Below are 19534 nucleotides of genomic sequence, written 5' to 3'. Positions count from 1 at the left end.
TGTAAGCTCCTCAGGTCAAGCTTCTTGCTTTTGTGTGTTTTGGGAAGTGCTGTTCAAGGCACCAGAAATAATATATATTGCTAGACAATTTCTAACAATATACTCAGATCCTTGTGGACCCAATTCTACAACTCATAGGCTGTGTCTAGGCTGGCAAGTTTTTCCGCAAAATCAGACGATTTTGTGGAAAAACTTGCCAGCTGTCTACACTGGCCGCTTGAATTTCCGGAAAAGCACTGACGATCTCATGCTTTTCCGGAAATACTATGCTGCTCCCGTTTGGGCAAAAGTCTTTTTCTGAAAGACTTTTGTGCAAAAGGGCCAGTGTAAACAGCATAGTAGTGTTTTCCGCAAAAAAGCCCCGATTGTGAAAATGGCGATCGGGGCTTTTTTTTGCAGAAAACCGCGTCTAGATTGGCCATGGACGCTTTTCCGCAAAAAGTGCTTTCGCAGAAAAGCGTCCTGCCAATCTAGACGTGCTTTTCCGAAAATGCTTTTAACGGAAAACTTTTCCGTTAAAAGCATTTTCGGAAAATCATACCAGTGTAGACGTAGCCCCAGTGTAATACTTCTACCTACAAGTAGACCCTTTGTAAGTATGCAGTGGCCCGCTACATAAAGGATAAGTATTATTCATTTCAGTATTCACAGAGGTGTAAGTGGGTTTTATGGTCCCAAAGCACATCATCCAAATTTTGTAATGAATGTCTACTATATGGCAATATCTTTATTAACATTTGATGTTTATTTTGTTCTCCTTTTTCTTTTCTCAAATAGTTGGGATATAGGAGAGTGGTCTGAGTGCAGTAAAACATGTGGTCTTGGTATGCAGCACCGACAAGTCCTGTGCCGACAAGTGTATGCCAACCGTACTCTGATGGTTCAGCAATACAGATGTCATCACCTAGAAAAGCCAGAAACAACCAGCACATGCCAGCTGAAGATATGCAGTGAATGGCAAATTCAGACAGAGTGGACTTCGGTAAATGGGAATGATTGGTTCATTCAGAGCATGAAATCTCAGGGGGGTTACAGTGGAGTGGAACATTCCTCCAGAGAACTCTAATCAGATGTGATTGGATTACACTTGGCTTTCATTAAAAACCACAGATGGGAATGTGGGAAAGCTTTCAAAAGAGGTGGAAGGTCATCTTAGACAATTGAAACAAGCCATGTGGTTATGAGGAATTAAAACTTGCTGTTTAGGACCAGATTGTGTAGAGAGAAGGAACACGCACTCTGCAGACCTGCCCAGGTAGCTTTACCCTAGCTAGTGTGGCTAAAAATAGTAGTGAAGATATGATGACACAGATCAGTTGTGGGTTAGCAATGTCCCAGATGGAGCTGTACAGACCACAACAGGGTCTGTGCAGTTGCATCTTCACTGTCATGTTAGTTAGACTAAAGGTTATCTGAGTATACTTAACAAGTATGCCTATCTGAACTGCAGTCATGACTTGGATTGCAGGGCAGACACAGATAATTCAATGGTCATTAAGGGGCTTTGCAAAATCAGTGTGTTTTCAGGGAGGGAAGAATTGATAAACACTTGCTTTATACTTAAGGGGCATATATTATCATCCAGGATTTGATTTCATACAGGATTATTATATGTGTTGGTATAAGAAGCAGTACCTGGTAGGGTGCGTTTTTTTGTTTTTATTTTTTATTCAGTTGTATTTTGAATAATATTTAAATGCAAAGATATTGGAGGCTCGCATAGTTGTTTTTTCTTTAAATATGTATTATGAAGCAACGTAAATAAATAAATATAATAAATCAAATACTGTTTTAGTAATTTTAGCTGGTAGTATGAAACAACAATCAAAATAAAATTTTGGCTAATTTATTAAATTAATTTATTCCTGAAAAAAATACTTTGGCATTAGGAGTAAAGGACTTACTGCAAAAAGAGAGGTATTTAGGTTTGGAAACTCTGTGGTTTAAATATAGCATTTATTTATGTTAGCTTACTAGAGTACAAGTAGGTTTTCACTTTGGAGAAAGTCCCTTATTTTAAAAACAAACACATATTTAGCAATTTAGCACAGTACCATTTTCCCCATCACAGAAACATACATGACAGATGCTTGGATCTGATTCTGCTTAGAGAAGATGGCACTTCTCATTTAAGGAAGTTTACCGTCACTTTCACCTACTGAAAAGAATACTGGCACTGTTGCTCAGAAAAGCTGAGTTCTGTTCCTGGGTCTGCTATTCGACGTCTGGGTCACTGAGCAGGCCACTTTGTCTCTGTGCCTTAGTAACATATGATATGTCTACATAACAAAGAAAAGTCAGAAAAAGATATGCAAATTGAGAACCACACTTTGCGTATCTTTTTCCGCTTTTTTTTTTTTCCAAAAGAGGCTTTTCCAACATTTGACCTGTTTACACGAGGCCAAATGTTGGAAAAAAACCTTTTTTCTGAACATCCCTTCTTTCTCATAGAATGAGGTTTACAGGGATGCCAAAAAACACATCTGCTTTTCCAACATTTTTTTTTTTAAAGTAGATGCATTCCTTGGACACGGCAGAAATTTTCCAGGATACCTCTGCAGTGTAGACATATTCATAGAGAGAATGAAACTGATCTCCTTTATGAAGTGCTTTGAGATTATGGATAGAATCGTAGAACACTAGAACTGAAAGGGACATCAAGAGATCATCAAGTCCAGTCCCCTGCCCTCATGGCAGGACCAAACACCATCTAGATCATCACTGTCGAATGTCTATCCAACCTCCTCTTAAATATCTCCAGTGATGGAGATTCCACAACCTCCCTAGACAATTTATTCCAGTGTTTAACCACTCTGACAGGAAGTTTTTTCTAATGTTCAACCTAAATCTCCCTTGCTGCAATTTAAGCCCATTGCTTCTACAGAGGCCAAGGAGAACAATTTTTCTCCCTCCTCCTTGTAACACCCTTTTAGATACTTGAGAACTGCTATCATGTCCCCTCAAACTAAACAAGCCAATTCTTTCAGTCTTCCCTATAGCACATGTTTTCTAGGCCTTTAATCATTTTTGCTGCTCTTCTCTGAACCTTCTCCAATTTCTCCATATCTTTCTTGAAATGTGTGTCCAGAACTAGACACAACACTCCAACTGAGGCCTAATCAGCGCAGAGTAGAACAAAAGAATCACTTCTCATGTGTTGCTCATAAAACTCCTGTTAATGTATCCCAGAATCATGTTTGGTTTTTTTGCAACAGTGTCACACTGTTGACTCATATTTAGTGGAGGTCCATTATAACCCCTAGATATTTTTCTGCAGTCCTCCTTCCTAGACAAACACTTCCCGTTCTGTATGTGTGAAACTGATTGTTCCTTCCTAAGTGGAAGTCCTTATTAAACTTCATCCTACTTACCTCAGACCATTTCTCTAGTTTGTCCAGATCGTTTTGAATTGTGACCCTAACCGCCAAAGCACTTGCAACACCTCCTACCTTGGTATCATCTGCAATCTTAATCGTATTCTCTATGCCATCATCTAAATCGTTGATGAAGATATTAAACAAAATTGGTCCTAAAACAGACCCCTGAAGAACCCCACTTGTTATGCTTTTCTAGTATGATTGAGAACCATTAATTACTACGCTCTGAGAACAGTTATTCAGCCAGTTATGCACCCACCTTATAGTGGACCATCTAGGTTGTATTTTCCTAGTTTATTGATAAGAAGTTCATGCAAAACTGCATCAAATGCTTTACTAAAGTCTATGAATACCACATCCATTTCTTCTCTCTTATCCACAAGGCTTGATAGCCTATCAAAGAAAGATATCATATTGGTTTGACATGCTTTAATCCTCAGAAATCCATGCTGGCTGTTACCTGTCACTATATTTTCTTTCAGATATTTGCAGATGAATTCCTTAATTACTTGCTCTATTATCTTAGAATCATAGAACTGGAAGAGACCTCAGAAGGTCATCAAGTCCAGCCCCCTGCTCTAGGCAGGACCAATTCCAACTAAATCAACCCGGCCAGAGCTTTGTCAAGCCAAGACATAAACACCTCTAGGGATGGAGACTCCACCACTTCCCTAGGTAACCCATTCCAGTGCTTCACCGCCCTCCTAGTGAAATAGTTTTTCCTAATATCCAACCAGGACCTCTCCCACCACAACTTGAGACCATTGCTCCTTGTTCTGCCATCTGTCAGTACTGAGAACAGCCTCTCTCCATCCTCTTTGGAACCTCCCTTCAGGAAGTTGAAGGCTGCTATCAAATCCCACCTCACTCTTCGCTTCTGCAGACTAAACAGACCCAAGTCCCTAAGCCTCTCCTCATAAGTCATATGCCCCAGCTCCCTAATCATTTTGGTTGCCCTCCGCTGGACCCTCCTCAATGCATCCACATCCTTTTTGTAGTGTGGGGCCCAGAACTGGACACAATACTCCAGATGCGGCCTCACCAAAGCCAAATAAAGGGGAATGATGACATCTCTGGATCTGCTGGCAATGCTCCTCTTAATGCACCCTAATATGCCATTCGCCTTCTTGGCTACAAGGGCACACTGTTGACTCATATCTAGCTTCTCATCCACTGTAACCCCCAGGTCCTTTTCTGCAGAACTACTACTTAACCGGTTGGTCCCCAGTAACTATGCTTGGGATTCTTCCGTCTCAAGTGCAGGACTCTACACTTGTCCTTGTTGAACCTCATCAGATTTCTTGTGGCCCAATCCTCCAATTTGTCTAAGTCACTCTGGACCCTATCTCTGCCCTTAAGGGTATCTACCTCTCCCCCCAGCTTAGTGTCATCCGCAAACTTGCTGAGGGTGCAATCCATCCCCTCATCCAGATCATTAATAAAGATATTGAACAAAACCAATCCTAGAACCGAACCTTGGGGCACTCCGCTAGAAACCGACCGCCATCCTGACATCGAGCCATTGATCACTACCCGCTGGGCCCGGCCTTCTAGCCATCTTTCTATCCATATTACCGTCCATTTATCCAATCCACAATCCCTTAACTTGCTGGCAAGAATATTGTGGGAGACCATATCAAAAGCCTTGCTAAAGTCAAGGTATATAACATCCACTGACTTCCCCATGTCCACTGAGCCAGTTACCTCATCACAGAAGCTAATCAGATTGGTCAGGCACGACTTGCCCTTTGTGAATCCATGCTGACTATTCCTAATCACTTTCCTCTCATCCAAGTGCCTTAATATGGATTCCTTAAGGATCCCTTCCATGATTTTTCCAGGAACCGAGGTAAGACTGACCTGCCTATAGTTCCCTGGATCATCCTTCTTCCCTTTTTTGAAGATGGGCACTACATTTGCCTTTTTCCAGTCATCCGGGATTTCTCCCGATCTCCACGACTTTTCAAAGATAATAGCCAAAGGCTCCACAATGACATTTGCCAACTCCCTCATTACCCTCGGATGCACTAAGTCCGGACCCATGGATTTATGTACGTTTAGTTTTTCTAAATAGTTCCTAACCTGTTCTTTACCCACCACGGTCTGTCCATCTTCATCCCATCTTGCGTCACTTGGTGCAGAAGTCCAGGAGCCGACCTTGTCCGTGAATACAGAGGCAAAGAAAGCATTGAGTACTTCAGCTTTCCCCACATCATCTGTCACTAGGTTACCTCCTTCATCCATTAGGGGCCGTACACCCTCTCTGATCACCTTCTTCTTGTTAACATGCCTGTAGAAACCTTTCTTGTATCCTTCACATCCTTAGCCAGTCGCAATTCCATTTGTGCTTTCGCCTTCCTGATAACCCCCCGGCATTCTCAAGCTATACCTTTAAACTCCTCCCTGGTCATTTGTCCAAGTTTCCACTCTTTGTAAGCTTCCTTTTTGTGCTTAAGTTCACCAAGGATTTCCCCTGTAAGCCAGTCCGGTCTCCTACCATGTTTGCCTCTCTTGCTACGTGTCGGGATGGTTTCTTTCTGTGCCTTCAATAAGGCTTCTTTAAAAAACTGCCAGCTGTCCTGGACTCCTTTCCCCTTCATGTTAACATCCCAGGGGATTCTGCCCATCAGATCTCGGAGGGAGTCAAAATCTGCTTTTTTGAAGTCGAAGGTGTGTATTTCACTACTCTCTTTTCTTCCTTTCGTCAGGATCCTGAAATCTACCATCTCATGATCACTGCTTCCCAGGTTGTCACCCACCTCCGCTTCCCCTATTAGTTCCTCCCTGTTTGTGAGCAGAAGGTCAAGCTGCGCACGGCCCCTGGTCAGATCCTTCAGCACCAGTGTCAAGAAGTTATCCCCAACATTCTCCAAAAACTTCCTGGATTGCCTGTGTACTGCCGTATTGGTTTCCCAGCAGCTGTCAGGGTGATTAAAGTCCCCCACGAGAACCAGGGCCTGCGATCTGGAAACTTCTCTCAGTTGTCCGAAGAAAGCCTCATCTACCTCATCCACCTGATTCGGTGGCCTATAGTAAACACCAACCACAACATCACTGCTGTTGTTTGCTCCTTTAAACTTAACCCATAGACTCTCAACAGGTTTTTCTCCCTCTTTATACTGGAGTTCAGAGCAATCGTAGTGCTCTCTTACATATAGTGCAACTCCTCCTCCTTTTCTCCCCTGCCTGTTGTTCCTGAACAGTCTATACCCGTCCATGACAGCGCTCCAGTCATGCGAGTCATCCCACCAAGTCTTTGTTATCCCAATTAAATCATATTTCTTGGTCTGGGCCAGGGCCTCCTGTTCTTCCTGTTTGTTGCCCAGGCTTCTCGCATTAGTGTACAAACACTTCAGGTAACCAGTTGATCGTCCTATCTTCTCCATTCGAAACATGGGTCCTCCTTTCTTGCCCCTTCCTCTCTGCATTTCTTCCCGGTATCCGACTTTCCCACTCCCCTCAGGGTTTTGGTCATCTTCCCTGGTACAGAAGTTAAAATGACTGGTGTATAGGTTCCTGGATTGTTCTTATTTCCCTTCTTATAGATGGGCATTATATTTGCCCTTTTTCAGTCTTCTGGAATCTCTCCCGACTTCCATGACTTTTCAAAGGTGATAGCTAAAGGCTCAGATACCTCCTTTATCAGCTCCTTGAGTATTCTAGGATGTGTTTCATCAGGCCCTGGTGACTTGAAGACATCTAACTTTTCTAAGTAATTTTTAACTTACTTTTAAACCTACCTCATTTCCATTGGCATTCACTATGTTAGGCATCCCATCATCATCATCTTGACAAAACAAAGAAGTTGTTAAGCACCTCTTTCATTTCCAAGTTTCCTTTTAGTGTTTCTCTCTTTTCACTGAGCAGTGGGGCTACCCTGTCATTGGTCTTCCTTTTGCTTCTTATATATTTGTAGAATGTCTTCTTGTTGCCCTGTATGTCTCAAGTAAGATTGAGCTTGTTTTGTGTCTTTGCCTTTCTAATCTTGTCTCAACATACTTGCATTGTTTGCGTATATTCATCCTTTGTAATTTGACCTAGTTTACACTTTTTATATGACTCCCTTTTGATTTTTAGAACATGTAAAATCTCCTGGTTAAGCCAAGGTGGTCTCCTGCCATACTTTCTTACCTTTCCTACGCAGTGGTATAATTTGATTTTCGTCTCTTAATAATGTCCCTTTAGAAAACTGCCAACTCTCTTCAGTTGTTTTTCCTCTTAGTCTTGCTTCCCGTGGGACCTTACCTACCAGCTCTCTGAGTTTACTAAAACCTGCCATCCTGAAATCCACTGTGTCTGTTTTTCTGTTCTCCTTTCTACCATTCCTATATGCATGCAGAGCCATATAAAAGCTCAGTAGTGTTATCATCATCATCATGGTGTTATTGGTATGTCTGCAGTGCATTAGGTTTAGCATTAGCATTTCACAAACCTAACTTGGATTTCTGCAATTATCCTGCGGTTGAGAAACAGCTGCAATCCTACATGAGAGATGTTCTTACTGCTAGATGCTTTTATGGTTTTCAAAGTTGCTTAGATAAGACCATGTCCCTGTGGGGAAAATGAATGTTTCAATTGTTGGCACTAGGCATTTGCAACAATGTATATAACCAGTAATTTAGAAAAAGAAAACCCAAACCCAAACCATATGTTAAGAGAATGTTAAGGCTGCAAAGTCAAGCACTCAGAAATTAGGACATACCAAAAATAAGGCTGCCCCTGCAAGCACCCTTACCGGGAACACTGCCTGCAACCTTAATTTGCACCACTTGCGTGTATGTGAGTGAATGCCATCTCATCCCAGTGACTTATTACTGTTAAGTTTATCAATTTGTTCCAAAACCCTCTAATGACACCTCAATCTGGGACAATTCTTCAAATATGTCACCTAAAAAGAATGGCTCAGGTTTGGGAATCTCCCCAATATCCTCAGCCGTGAAGACTGAAGCAAAGAATTCATTTAGCTTCTCCACTGTGAGTTTATCATCTTTGAGTGCTCCTTTAGCATCATGATCATCCAGGGGCCCCACTGCCTGTTTAGTAAGCTTCCTGCTTCTGATGTACTTAAAAACAATTTACTATTACTTTTTGAGTGTTTGGCTAGCTGTTCTTCAGACTCCTTTTTTGGTTTTTCTTATTGTATTTTTACACTTCATTTGACAAAGTGTATGGTATTTTCTATTTTCCACACTAGGATTTGACTTAAACTTTTTAAAAGATGTCTTTTTATCTGTCACTGCTTCTTTTACCTGGTTGTTAAACCACGGTGGCACTTTTTTCATTCTCTTTCTATGTTTTTTAAATTGGGGTATACATTTAAGTTGTGCCTCTATTATGGTGTCTTTGAAACATTTCCATGCAGCTTGCAGACATTTTACTTTTGTCACTGTACCTTTTAATTTTTGTGTAACTAACTTCCTCATTTTTGTGTAGTTCCCGTTTCTGAAATTAAATGCCACAGTGTTGGGCTGCTGCAGTGTTTTTCCCACCACAGGGATGTTAAATTTTATCACATTATAGCCACTATTTCCAAGCGTTCCAGTTATATTTACCTCTTGAATGAGATCCTGCACTCCACTTAGGACTAAATCAAGACTAGCCTCTCCCCTTGTTGGTTACAGAACCAGCTGCTCCAAGAAGCAGTCATTTAAGGTATCAAGACATTTTATCTCTGCATCCCATCCTGAGGTGACGTGTACCTAGTCAATATGGGGATAGTTGAAATCCCCCACTATTATCCAGTTTTTTAATTTGATAGCCTCTCTAATCTCCCTTAGCCTTTCATAGTCACTATCACTGTCCTGATCAGGGCTAGTATATCCCTACTGCTTTATTCTTATATAGCATGGAATTACTATCCATAAAGATTCTTTGGAACATTTTGGTTCATTTAAGATTTATACTTCATTTGATTCTACATTTTCTTTCACATATAGTGCCATTCCCCCACCAGCACGACCTGTTCTCTTCTTCTGATATATTTTGTACCCTGGTATGACTGTGTCCCATTGATTGTCCTCGTTCCATCAAGTTTCCTTGCTGTTGTTGCCTATATCAATATCCTCCTTTAAAACTAGGCACTCTAGTTCACCCATTTTACTATTCAGGCTTCTAGCATTTGTGTACAAGCACTTAAATAATTTGTCACTTTTTATCTGTCTGCCATTTCCTAATGTGTTAGACTCTTTTACATTTGATTGTGTCTCATCCGAGGTTTGGGGCACAACAGATAGTAAGTTGCTTAGGCAGGACTCCTTGTGGTTCTCTTTGCCCTCCTTCTTCATGATCTGAGCTGTCTGTATTACCAAGAAGAGACATTATTGGCAGCTGTATGGAGCAGCAGTCCATGCAACAAGACCAGAGTGAAGAGCTCAACTGAGGATCAGGAACAACTGGGCTCCCTTCTGTTGCTCTTTGCTTTATCTCCTGCCCATAAGTGCAGCTCAAAAACAAGGAGTATATGTGGAAACCTGGAGACAAACTTTCTGGGGCTTAGTGGGGTAGTTTCTCAGTGTAAGAAAGCTTCCCAGTGTTTCAAAACCACATCAGTCCCAATGTGGTTAGATCTTTTATGGTCATGGCTTGGTTTGCCCCTATTTTTTTAAATGTATATTTCCAGACTCATCAATGTAATGCATTGGATAGAGATGTATGTCTATAGAACTAGTGAAATATCTTCCCCTTAGCAACCAGTATTTCTGCAGCTCATGTAGATTTTTGCACACATGGTATTTGAGGTAAATGGGCAGATGATCTCCAGATAGATCTTGATTATGGCTGCTAGTTCTTGAATGTAGTGCTGACACACAGTTATTTCGTTACAGTGCTCAGTGCCGTGTGGAGTGGGGCAGAGGACCCGAGACGTAAAGTGTGTCAGCAATCTTGGAGACGTTGTTGATGACGAGGAGTGTAATATGAAGCTACGGCCAAATGACATTGAGAACTGTGACATGGGGCCCTGCGCTAAGAGTTGGTTCCTCACGGAGTGGAGTGACAGGGTAAGACTTCTCCGTTTTCTTGGGGCTAACCCATTCTGAGATATAAGAATTGAGTAAATTGACCTAAGTACATCACAATATAAAGTATCAGTCATAAAAGAGGCAATCGTGATACTTGTACTTATACTGAATTGATTAAGTTTGTAATGTAGGCAGATGCAGATAAAGACACAAACTAGTTCCTGATTTTGTTTTAGCTTCAAGAAGTGATTAAAAGGGACAAGACTGTGGGCTGAAGTCCCAATGTCTGGATTTGGAATCTGATCTGAATCTAGACTGTCTGGGTGTGTTCAGATTTGTTGTTTTTCTTTGGTTAGATTCATGTTTTGCTTTGGTTAGGCTCAAGTCCCTAAGTTTGAAACCAGTTACTGCCCAAAGGTTCTCCTGGCAGGGAGGTTTAAGATGAGATGAGATGTTCTGGTTTGAGCCCATTCAGTAAAAAGAATACCTGGCCCCTACCCTTCTGAGCTCCAGAAAGATTCTTTCCACATCTCCCCTCTTAGGAAAAGTGGATATATGTTTTGTTCCAATGTGGCAAAGACAGGGTCAAACTGCTATGAATTTTAATTCCTGCTGTGATTATTTATTGATTCCGTATGACTCATTTTGATGACATAGAGGCTTTCCTGCTCTTCAAAAGTTGGTATGTCTTAAATTTTAGGAATTACCTAGCCAAGAGTAGGAAAAGATGCTCAGTTAAAGCTGGCTCCTACATCACTTCTTCATAATTGGCAGGAATGATTAGACTCTTACTAAGATCTGAATTACAAACTCCAGAGCAAGCCTTCCTGGTCAAATAGATTTCTTGAGAGAGAATCTTAGTGCTGCAATGGAATATTGTGGAAATCATCTTGTGAAAGCAATATTGCTTGCCAGTTCTCCACAGTCTAATAACTGCCATGAAATAAAAGGAACCTAGTACCATTTTTTTAGGAGAATGTCTCATTGCATCCTAGAATATTTAAAATTTTCAAGGAATTTGTTACTCACTCAAGATAATGTTCAAGTACTTTCTTCGCCAGTAATCCAGAAGTTAACAGCTAAAGTGTATCCTATTGCTATATTGTAAACCACAGAGTGCCTTTTTATGTTTGTTTTTCTAGCATATAGAGCTGGATTCCTTGTAAAATTCAAGTGATATTTTATGTGTGGGAAAGAAAAAAAAACATTTTATCCTCAAAGATAGAAAAGCTTAACTAGCCTATTGAGAACATGCTGGGCCAGACCCTCAGATGGCTTAACTTGCTATAGCCTCATTGACTTCAATGAAGCGCATCTTTAGCAACTAGGGATCTATTTTTTCTTCTCTAAGCCTGACATTTTCATTTCTGCAGGATTAAGTGTGTGGCTTTTTTAATAGCTGAGAATGTTTATCTTAAAAAATTAAAATCAATAAAAACAGTTTGCATGCTGGGAAGGAAACTTTGGAATCTAGAGTTATGTTTTTAAATTTTACTGTATTTATATATGTTAAATGAGAGCCTAAAAATGAATTTGCCTGTGCTGAAAACATTTTTTTTTTATTGTGACTGTTTTAAAATGTAATACTAAATAATGGGCTTATTACCTTTTCAGCTAATGGAAGTAAGCGAACAAATTAATGATTTCCAAATGTTTGCTACTGTGTCTGGCATAATTCAACAGCAGCTCTGCCAACAATGTGTTTAGTTAGATTTGTGAAAAGAATAAAAGGAACAGGATTACATGAATCACAAAAAAATACAGGCCAAAATTTTCATATTGGATCCTTCTGTTGGGGGCTTACATAAAATATTCGGAGTTCTGACCAGTAGCAATTTCCTGAAATTAGCAGGAGCTTAGAGTGCTCTACAAATCTGGCTCTGTGACCACCGATTTTATGTTTGCATGTCACCTCTCTCCTCTTTGTACCAGGCATATTTTTTTGCGAACATTTAGGTAGATAGTTTTAAATGATATGCATTCCCAGATTTGTAGGCTTTATAACTTTTACTCTAATTTCCTAAAGCAACTCTTTAAAAAATATTAAGCCAAACCACAATTCAGCAAGAAGTATAGATCAGCGATGGTTGACCCACAAATAGTTCAGATAAGCAGCCAAAAGTTCAGATGCTAAAATAAAATGTCCTGAGTCTGCAAAATTGTGGTAGAAATCTCAGAAAGAACAGACTTTCTTTGTGAGATTTATTACATGTCTACTTCCACTCCCAGCTGAAAATATCACAGAACAGTCTTTTTCATTGTATTGTGGCACTTGTGGCTGGAAACCATTAAGTGAAAGAACTTACAACCTTTCACAACTTTGGAACCTTAAAATGGTTCAGTTCAAATGTGTTTACTGCATTTGGTGAAGATTCAGGACTTATTTTTCTGAAAAAGTTTCCAGTTACTTAGAGTATATGGATGTAGATTCACCATATGAATAGATGTTATGATTTTTATCTCCAGATGTTTGTCATAGATCTGACAAAGTGGCTGAGGTAATATCTTTTATTGGAGCAACTTTTGTTGGTGAAAGAGACAGGTTTTCAAACTAGACAGAGCTCTTCTTTGGGTATTAGATCTGCCAGGCAGTGCCAGTATATTGTTCTGGGGTGGAATGTTCTCAGTTTGTCATGGTCTAGAGGTATCTAGCAAGAACTTTATGTATGGATCTATGCCACTATATGCTACACAGACAATATTTTCTTATTGTAGATTCTGTTACTCACTGAAGTACCAGGAAAAATTAAATAGTGGGATGTTATTTCCCAGAGCCTTTGTCCGGTATGCATGAGATGGATTTGTGTAAACTGAATGGAATGTTGTTTTACAGTGGGGGACAGAGTGAAAATCAATCTACACAAGGAATACAGCGACTCAAACACTGATCAAGAAAAATCGAGCCCCAAAAAAGTATTTGAATAATAGTCTAGGTGTTTGAGTATCAATATAAACAGACTCTCGTTCCCTTTGTTTTAATTTCCAGAGTTTGTAGTTATAGAATATGATGATTCCAAGAGCAGGTCAAAAGAAGTGCCTTTCGGAAATACTAACGATCCATATTTTGCCACTTGCAATGTTTTACGATATAATATGGGTGAACCTAAAATGTCTCTCACTATGCATCACTTTTGGGGGTCATTCTCTTCCCAAACTGTGCTGTATCTATCTTTCCTCCATATGACATTTGACTATCTCACTTTACTCCTTCACAGTTGAATGATTTGCTTTGCTCACAGCACACTTTCCCACCACAAATAAATATTGCAGGTTCACTTGTCTATCTGCTGGGCGTTGACGACTTTGCAGTCAATTCTTGCATACATTTTTGCATAATACAGCAAAGCCGTTATTGTCTGCTACAGTTGGTGGGATCCAATAGCTGGACTAAGCAGAAATTATCTTTCTAAGGAGCTAGAGGCCTTAAAGAGAGAGTCTTTGGGAACAGGGGGCTGGCTAAGGAGGGAGCAGAAGGCAGATTGTGAACAGGGAAGGAGCCTGGAAATGAAAGGAAACATAGTCTAAACAGATCTACTATAATGCAAATGCAAACTGGTTAGAAAACTCTACTTGGGGAGTAGTTATCAGTAGTTCACAATCAAGCTGGAAGGGGTATCAAGTAGGGTCCCACTGGAATCTGTCCTGGGTCTAGTTCTGTTTGATAGCCTCATAAATTATTTGGATCTTGGCATAGTGAGAACATGGATAAATTCTGTGAATGATGTTACCACACAGTGAGGGATTGCTAGCACTTTGGAGGACAAGATTAGAATTCAAAGTAACTTGAAAAATTGGAAAAATGTTCTGAAATAAATAGGATGGAATTCAATAAGGACAGGTGGATGGAGACGTCGTCCTCCAGAACAACCTCACACAAGCTGAAGGGTTCCAACCTTGCCCACCTCAGCCATAGTACAGAGAGGGCTGCCTAGAATCTGATGATGTGAAGTGTGCACTCTGTGATCCAAAGCAGGAAAATGAATGAAAAATTACATTGAATTATATCCCTAACTGAGATGTTGGTGCAGTAATGGTCACACTCCTAACACTCCTCTTCTTCTTAAACTCTTGTACTCCAAGTAGGGTTGCCAGGTGTCTGGTTTTGAACCGGACAGTCCGGTATTTAAGCTTTCTATCCGGGAAAGAAATTGAGAAAATACCGGACACATAAATGTCCAGTATTTTCTAATTAAGTAAGTTTTATTATTATGAGTATCAGTATGTAGTTGCATGCTGCCTGGCTGGTGGACACGCTCACACTCTGTGAGTCACGCTGCGTGTCTACCAGCTAGGCAGTACGCAACTACGCAGTAGAGAGGAGGGGAGTGGGGCGGGATGGAATCCCCAGGGCCGGACTCGCTCATGCACTCTGCCGGGGCCATGCGCGAGACGGGCAGCACCCCGGGATGTGCGTGAGCCCGGGCCAGCCCTGCTCCCTGCTGGCCAATTCTCTCCCCCCTATCTCCTCCCGGCCAGACCCGCTCTCTGCCAGCCAGTTCCCCACAGCTCTTCCCCCCCGGCCAATTCTCTCCCCCTGCACGCTTCCCCGGCCAGCCCCACTCCCCACGACCCCCTCCCGGCCAGCCCTGCTTCCCGCCAGGCTATACTGGGAAATTATTTCAAAATAACTCCGGAAATAACTATTTTGAAATAAGCTTATGCCCTGTAGCCTAGGAAGGAGCTCTAGTGACATTTAGATGGGTCAGGCTCGCTAGTCTGATCAGAAATTCTTAGTTTGTCCTCTCTCCCAGGTTACAATGGGGTGGAACCATAAGACTCCCTTCATGAGGGCCAGCAGGCGATCGATGGCAATCACACTTCAACTCAGGAAATGAAATAGAAAACAATTTTATTGCCAAGGGGATTACAATTATAACAACCATAACAAATATGGCAACGAGAACACAGATTAACTGAATACCTTCCCCAGATGGCATTAACAAAATCAAACTAAAACTTATCTAGGTATACAGACGATCTTAATGCCCCCAAGGCTGGGTGTGGAAGGACCAGCCTCCCTTCACCTGAAAGGCCTTGGAGCACGTGGTGGGTGAGATACCTAAAAGCAAAACTTAAGCAAAATAAAAGATGCAGATAGAAACACAAAGATAAAATAGAGGTATTTGGTTTCTGACCTTAAAAGATAAACACTCTGAAGTGGGTCCTGTGAGCGACGGGATTTCTCCCAGTTTCCTGGGCCTAAATACTCTTTTTGGCACCAAAGTGTGCCAGATGTTCAACCACTTGCCCATAGTTGGGCTGGGTACCCTAAGATTTCTGTGGGTGCTATGTCTAATTGGAGGAAATACTGGTGGAGTTCATTAGTATGTATAAGACATGAATGACATTTTCTTGGGTTCCATCCCAGAATGGCCAAGAAAAAGCGGGAACTTGCGGTTTTGACCAGGAAATCTGGCATCTGATTTCATACGGAAGTATGGAATGGCAGTTACTGGCAAGTTAGCAGCTTTTGTTGCTGATTCCGATCAAAATTAAAAAATAACCTGTCATCTCAACCGCAAAGCTCTTTCCTCATACATCTTTTGGAAAATAACAAGACATAAATCTTAATTTATTACCAGCTACCATATTCCTGCTAAAAAGCAATCACACAGAGAATTAATTCTGTAGGTTCCTTGCATTGCCACTATCCAAATCTACATATATAAAAAAACCCAGGATAGGACAGTTACAATTTAGAGGGCTATAGCCCCAAGGAAAGCAAGAGTTGTTATTTCAAAATAACCAGCCCCTTATTACAAAATAATAGGCTTAGTAGTGTAGACGCTCGCCTTGTTATTTCAAAATAGATATATTTTGTAGATATATCTAAAGTGTAGATATGCCCACAGAGAAATATCCATTTATTTCAATAGGAAATAGGGAGAGCCCTGGTGGGTTAAACACTAAATATTGTTCCCATCAAAGTCGACAAGAACAGGATTGAACCCAGAACATTTACAGGCAGTCCCCGACTTACGAACGGGGCTTTTCTCGCCCCGGAGGACACGGACTGCGGGACCTCGCGGTCCCGCCGCCTGTGTACTCCGGGGTGAGAAAAGCTGCTCCGCGTCTCCCTGGTCTGCAGACGAGGAAGACGCGGAGCAAAGCCGCAGAGGGGCTTGGGCAGCGGAGCAGCCCATGCGCGCCTGGGCTGCCCCCCTGCCGGCCTCCCCCGAGGCTTTGCAAAGCCGCGGAGGGGCTGCTCTGCTGCCCGAGCCCCTCCGCGGCTTTGCAAAGCCTCGGGGGAAGCCGGCAGGGGGGCAGCCCAGACGCGCCGCGGCTGTCCCTCTGCCAGCGTCCTCAGAGGCTTTGATCCCCGTCTCCCTGGTTTGCTGGTCTCCAGCAGACCAGGGAGACAAGGAGTAAAGCCGCGGAGGACCCGGGCGGCGGGACCGCGGTGCGTCTCAGTCTGCCGCCCGCGTCTTCCTGGTCTGTTGGGGGGGGAGGCGCAGCTAGTACGCCTCCTCCCCCCCCCCCCCCCTCTCAGCAGACTAGGCTTTTCTCCGGATGCCTGTGGCAGACCAGCTGGGGCACTGACGGTTGGTCCCGCAGCGCCACTCTGGGCGCTACTGGACCAACCCGGCAGCACCCCAGCTGCTCTGCCCCAGGCGTCCTGATTCAGCCGCTGCTGGTCAGTTTCAGCAGCGACTGACTTGGGGACGCCTGGGGCAGAGCAGCTGGGGTGCTGCTGTGTTGGTCCAGTAGCGCCAAGGAGCGGCGCTACTGGACCAACCCAGCAGCACCCCAGCTGCTCTGCCCCAGGCATCCCCAAGTCAGCTGCTGCTGAAACTGACCAGCGCTGACTACAGGAAGCCCCAGGCAGAGTTGCTCTGCCCCAGGCTTTCTGGAATCAGCCGCTGATCAGTTTCAGCAGCAGCTGACTTGGGGACACTTGGGGTTCTTAAGTTGATTCTGTATGTAAGTCGGAACTGGCGGTCAGTTTCAGCAGCGGCTGAATCTGGAGCCAGTTCCGATTTACATACAGATTCAACTTAAGAACAAACCTACAGTCCCTATCTCGTACGTAACCTGGGGACTGCCTGTATTTAAAGTTTCAATCTATTTCTATTTGCCATAGTACATTCATTGTTTCTTTTTTTTTCTGGAAAAAGAAAAGCTGGCCAGCTTCATTAATTCTCCAAATTCCAGAGGTTACCTTTACATTATCTGTGATTTTTTTTAACTTATGGTAAAGCTCAGTACCTTGGTAAATTTACTATCATGAGTTTGCACAAACTCATTTGCATAGGTTCTGATGTCCCAAATATCTCTTGCAACTCAAAATAGTGCTATGCTAAAACAGTGTTTTACCACATTTGGATTCAAAACCATAAATCAACCCAGGCCAGGGTGTAAGGTTGCTGACCCTTACCAAACATAACAACAAAACTAGGCTGGCAAAATTTAGATGAGATCCATGTGGCCTGGAAATGTTGTTGCTAATGGTCCATGTGGCTCTGATATGTAGCTCAGTTTATGGGGAAATGAGAAGCAGGGAATGTGCACTCTCCTGTTTTACTACACTGGGAAATCACCCATGTTCTTTTCAACTACCCAGAGTGCTCCGTTGTTGGTCCTCATTACCATATTTTTGTTCTCTTTTGTTTCGCATTTTACTTTAAGTGCACATTTAAAAGAGAGGGTGCTTTCAAAATGTTAACGATATTTTGAAGCCAAAATAAAAGCTAAGAAGAAAACAACACTGTGCATTAGGGAACAACAAAGCAAAACTAACTTGGAATCTCAGCTACACTACAGAAAAATGAAATAATAATACTTACCTTGCTTCTCCCATTAGAGAATTCTGGGGTGGTTCACAGACACTAATGATGTAATTCTCATTTAACTGATGAGGAAATGGAAACCCAGAAGAACAGGCACACTGAGTCAAACCAGTGGTCTGTCTAGCTCAGTATCCCGTCTCTGACAACGGCTCTTGCTGGATGCTTTACAAGGAATAGACAGGACAGTTACTGAGTGATTCATCCCACTTTCTAGTCCCAGCATCTGGCAGTCTGAGGCTTAGAGGTACCTGGAGCATGGGTTGTACCCAGAGACCTGTGGGGGAGGAGGTGCAAGGAGGGCCACCCAGAGGCACAGGAAGGGGGCATGAGGAGGCACTCCATTTCATAATTAAAATTTTGGCAGGGGTACAGCGGGGCGGTGCACCTCCCAAGTGCTTCCACGAGTCACCTATGGTTGCATCCCTGCCCATCTTGGCTAATAGCAAGTGAGGGACCGATCTTCCATGAATGTATCTATTTTTTAACAGTTATACTTTTAGCTTTCACAACAACCTCTGACAATGAGTTCCACTTTACCTCTTGTGTAGGAAAGTACTTCCACAGAAAGCCTTATAGGGTCAGAGGTACTAAGCATCTGACTGCCATGTGTTTGCAGCTGCCTACCATGACTGAAGTTCAGGAGATAAGTGTTATATATAGGGTCACAAAGTGACTCTGTAGCAAAGCTGGAAAAAGAACTCAGGGCACTTGAATCCCTGTCCTGTACCTTATAACCAAAATACCATATGTTCAGTTATGCAAGTTAAATTCCATAAAGAAACAGTAGGTCACAACAAGTGAAACATTGACTTGAGAGAGTGCAATGACATATCTTCAAGCCTGAGTGGCAGAACAGAGACAAGGAGAAGATGAATGAAGTGTTGTTGTAGTAGCCAGTTTGGTCCCTGAATATTAGACAGAGAATGGGGGTGAGGTAATATCTTTTATTGGACCAATCTCTGTTAGTGAGAGAGACACACTTGCAAGCTCACACAGAGCTCCTCTTCATGTATGGCACCTGTATTCAGAGTGTCACTGCTAAAGACAAGATGGAACAGATGGGTTAGCGTAACTAGTTAACACATATTTCAAAGGCCAGCTGAAAGTGAAGTGTTCAGTTAACACCACGCTAATCCCTCCCAATGACTGCTTCAACTACCTGCCTCAACTATCTACAAGACAATGGACACTAGTCAGGCATCCATCCCAAACACATTGCCAAAGTCATCCATTGCACCTTTACCCACAGCAGAAAACACTTTTTCCAAACCGTCAGAGTTAGAATACTAGGATGGCTCCTCAATATACCAATCTCTTCATGGGACACCTTGAGGAAGAATTTCTGGATAAAGGCCCCAATATGAAAATATATACCTGAGCTTGATCAATGATATTTTCACCCTCTGGACAG

The 19534-nt window shown here is 42.3% G+C and overlaps 1 protein-coding gene across 2 annotated transcripts in view; it reads left to right on the top strand.

The window, feature by feature from the left end:
- THSD4 (thrombospondin type 1 domain containing 4) overlaps positions 1-19534 on the top strand; it is a 687220-nt gene that overhangs the window by 591438 nt on the left and 76248 nt on the right. For both annotated transcript variants that reach the window (XM_075897743.2, XM_075897744.2), the window contains 2 exons: positions 778-982; positions 10202-10375. In XM_075897743.2, coding sequence (XP_075753858.2) covers positions 778-982; positions 10202-10375 — 379 coding nt within the window. The remainder of the gene's footprint in view (positions 1-777; positions 983-10201; positions 10376-19534) is intronic.

Source organism: Pelodiscus sinensis, chromosome 14 (genome assembly GCF_052426305.1).
Source record: "Pelodiscus sinensis isolate ZL-2025 chromosome 14, ASM5242630v1, whole genome shotgun sequence".
Lineage (NCBI taxonomy): Eukaryota > Metazoa > Chordata > Testudines > Trionychidae > Pelodiscus > Pelodiscus sinensis.
Note: the sequence above shows the minus strand (reverse complement) of the source record. Positions and strands in the feature narration are given on the sequence as shown.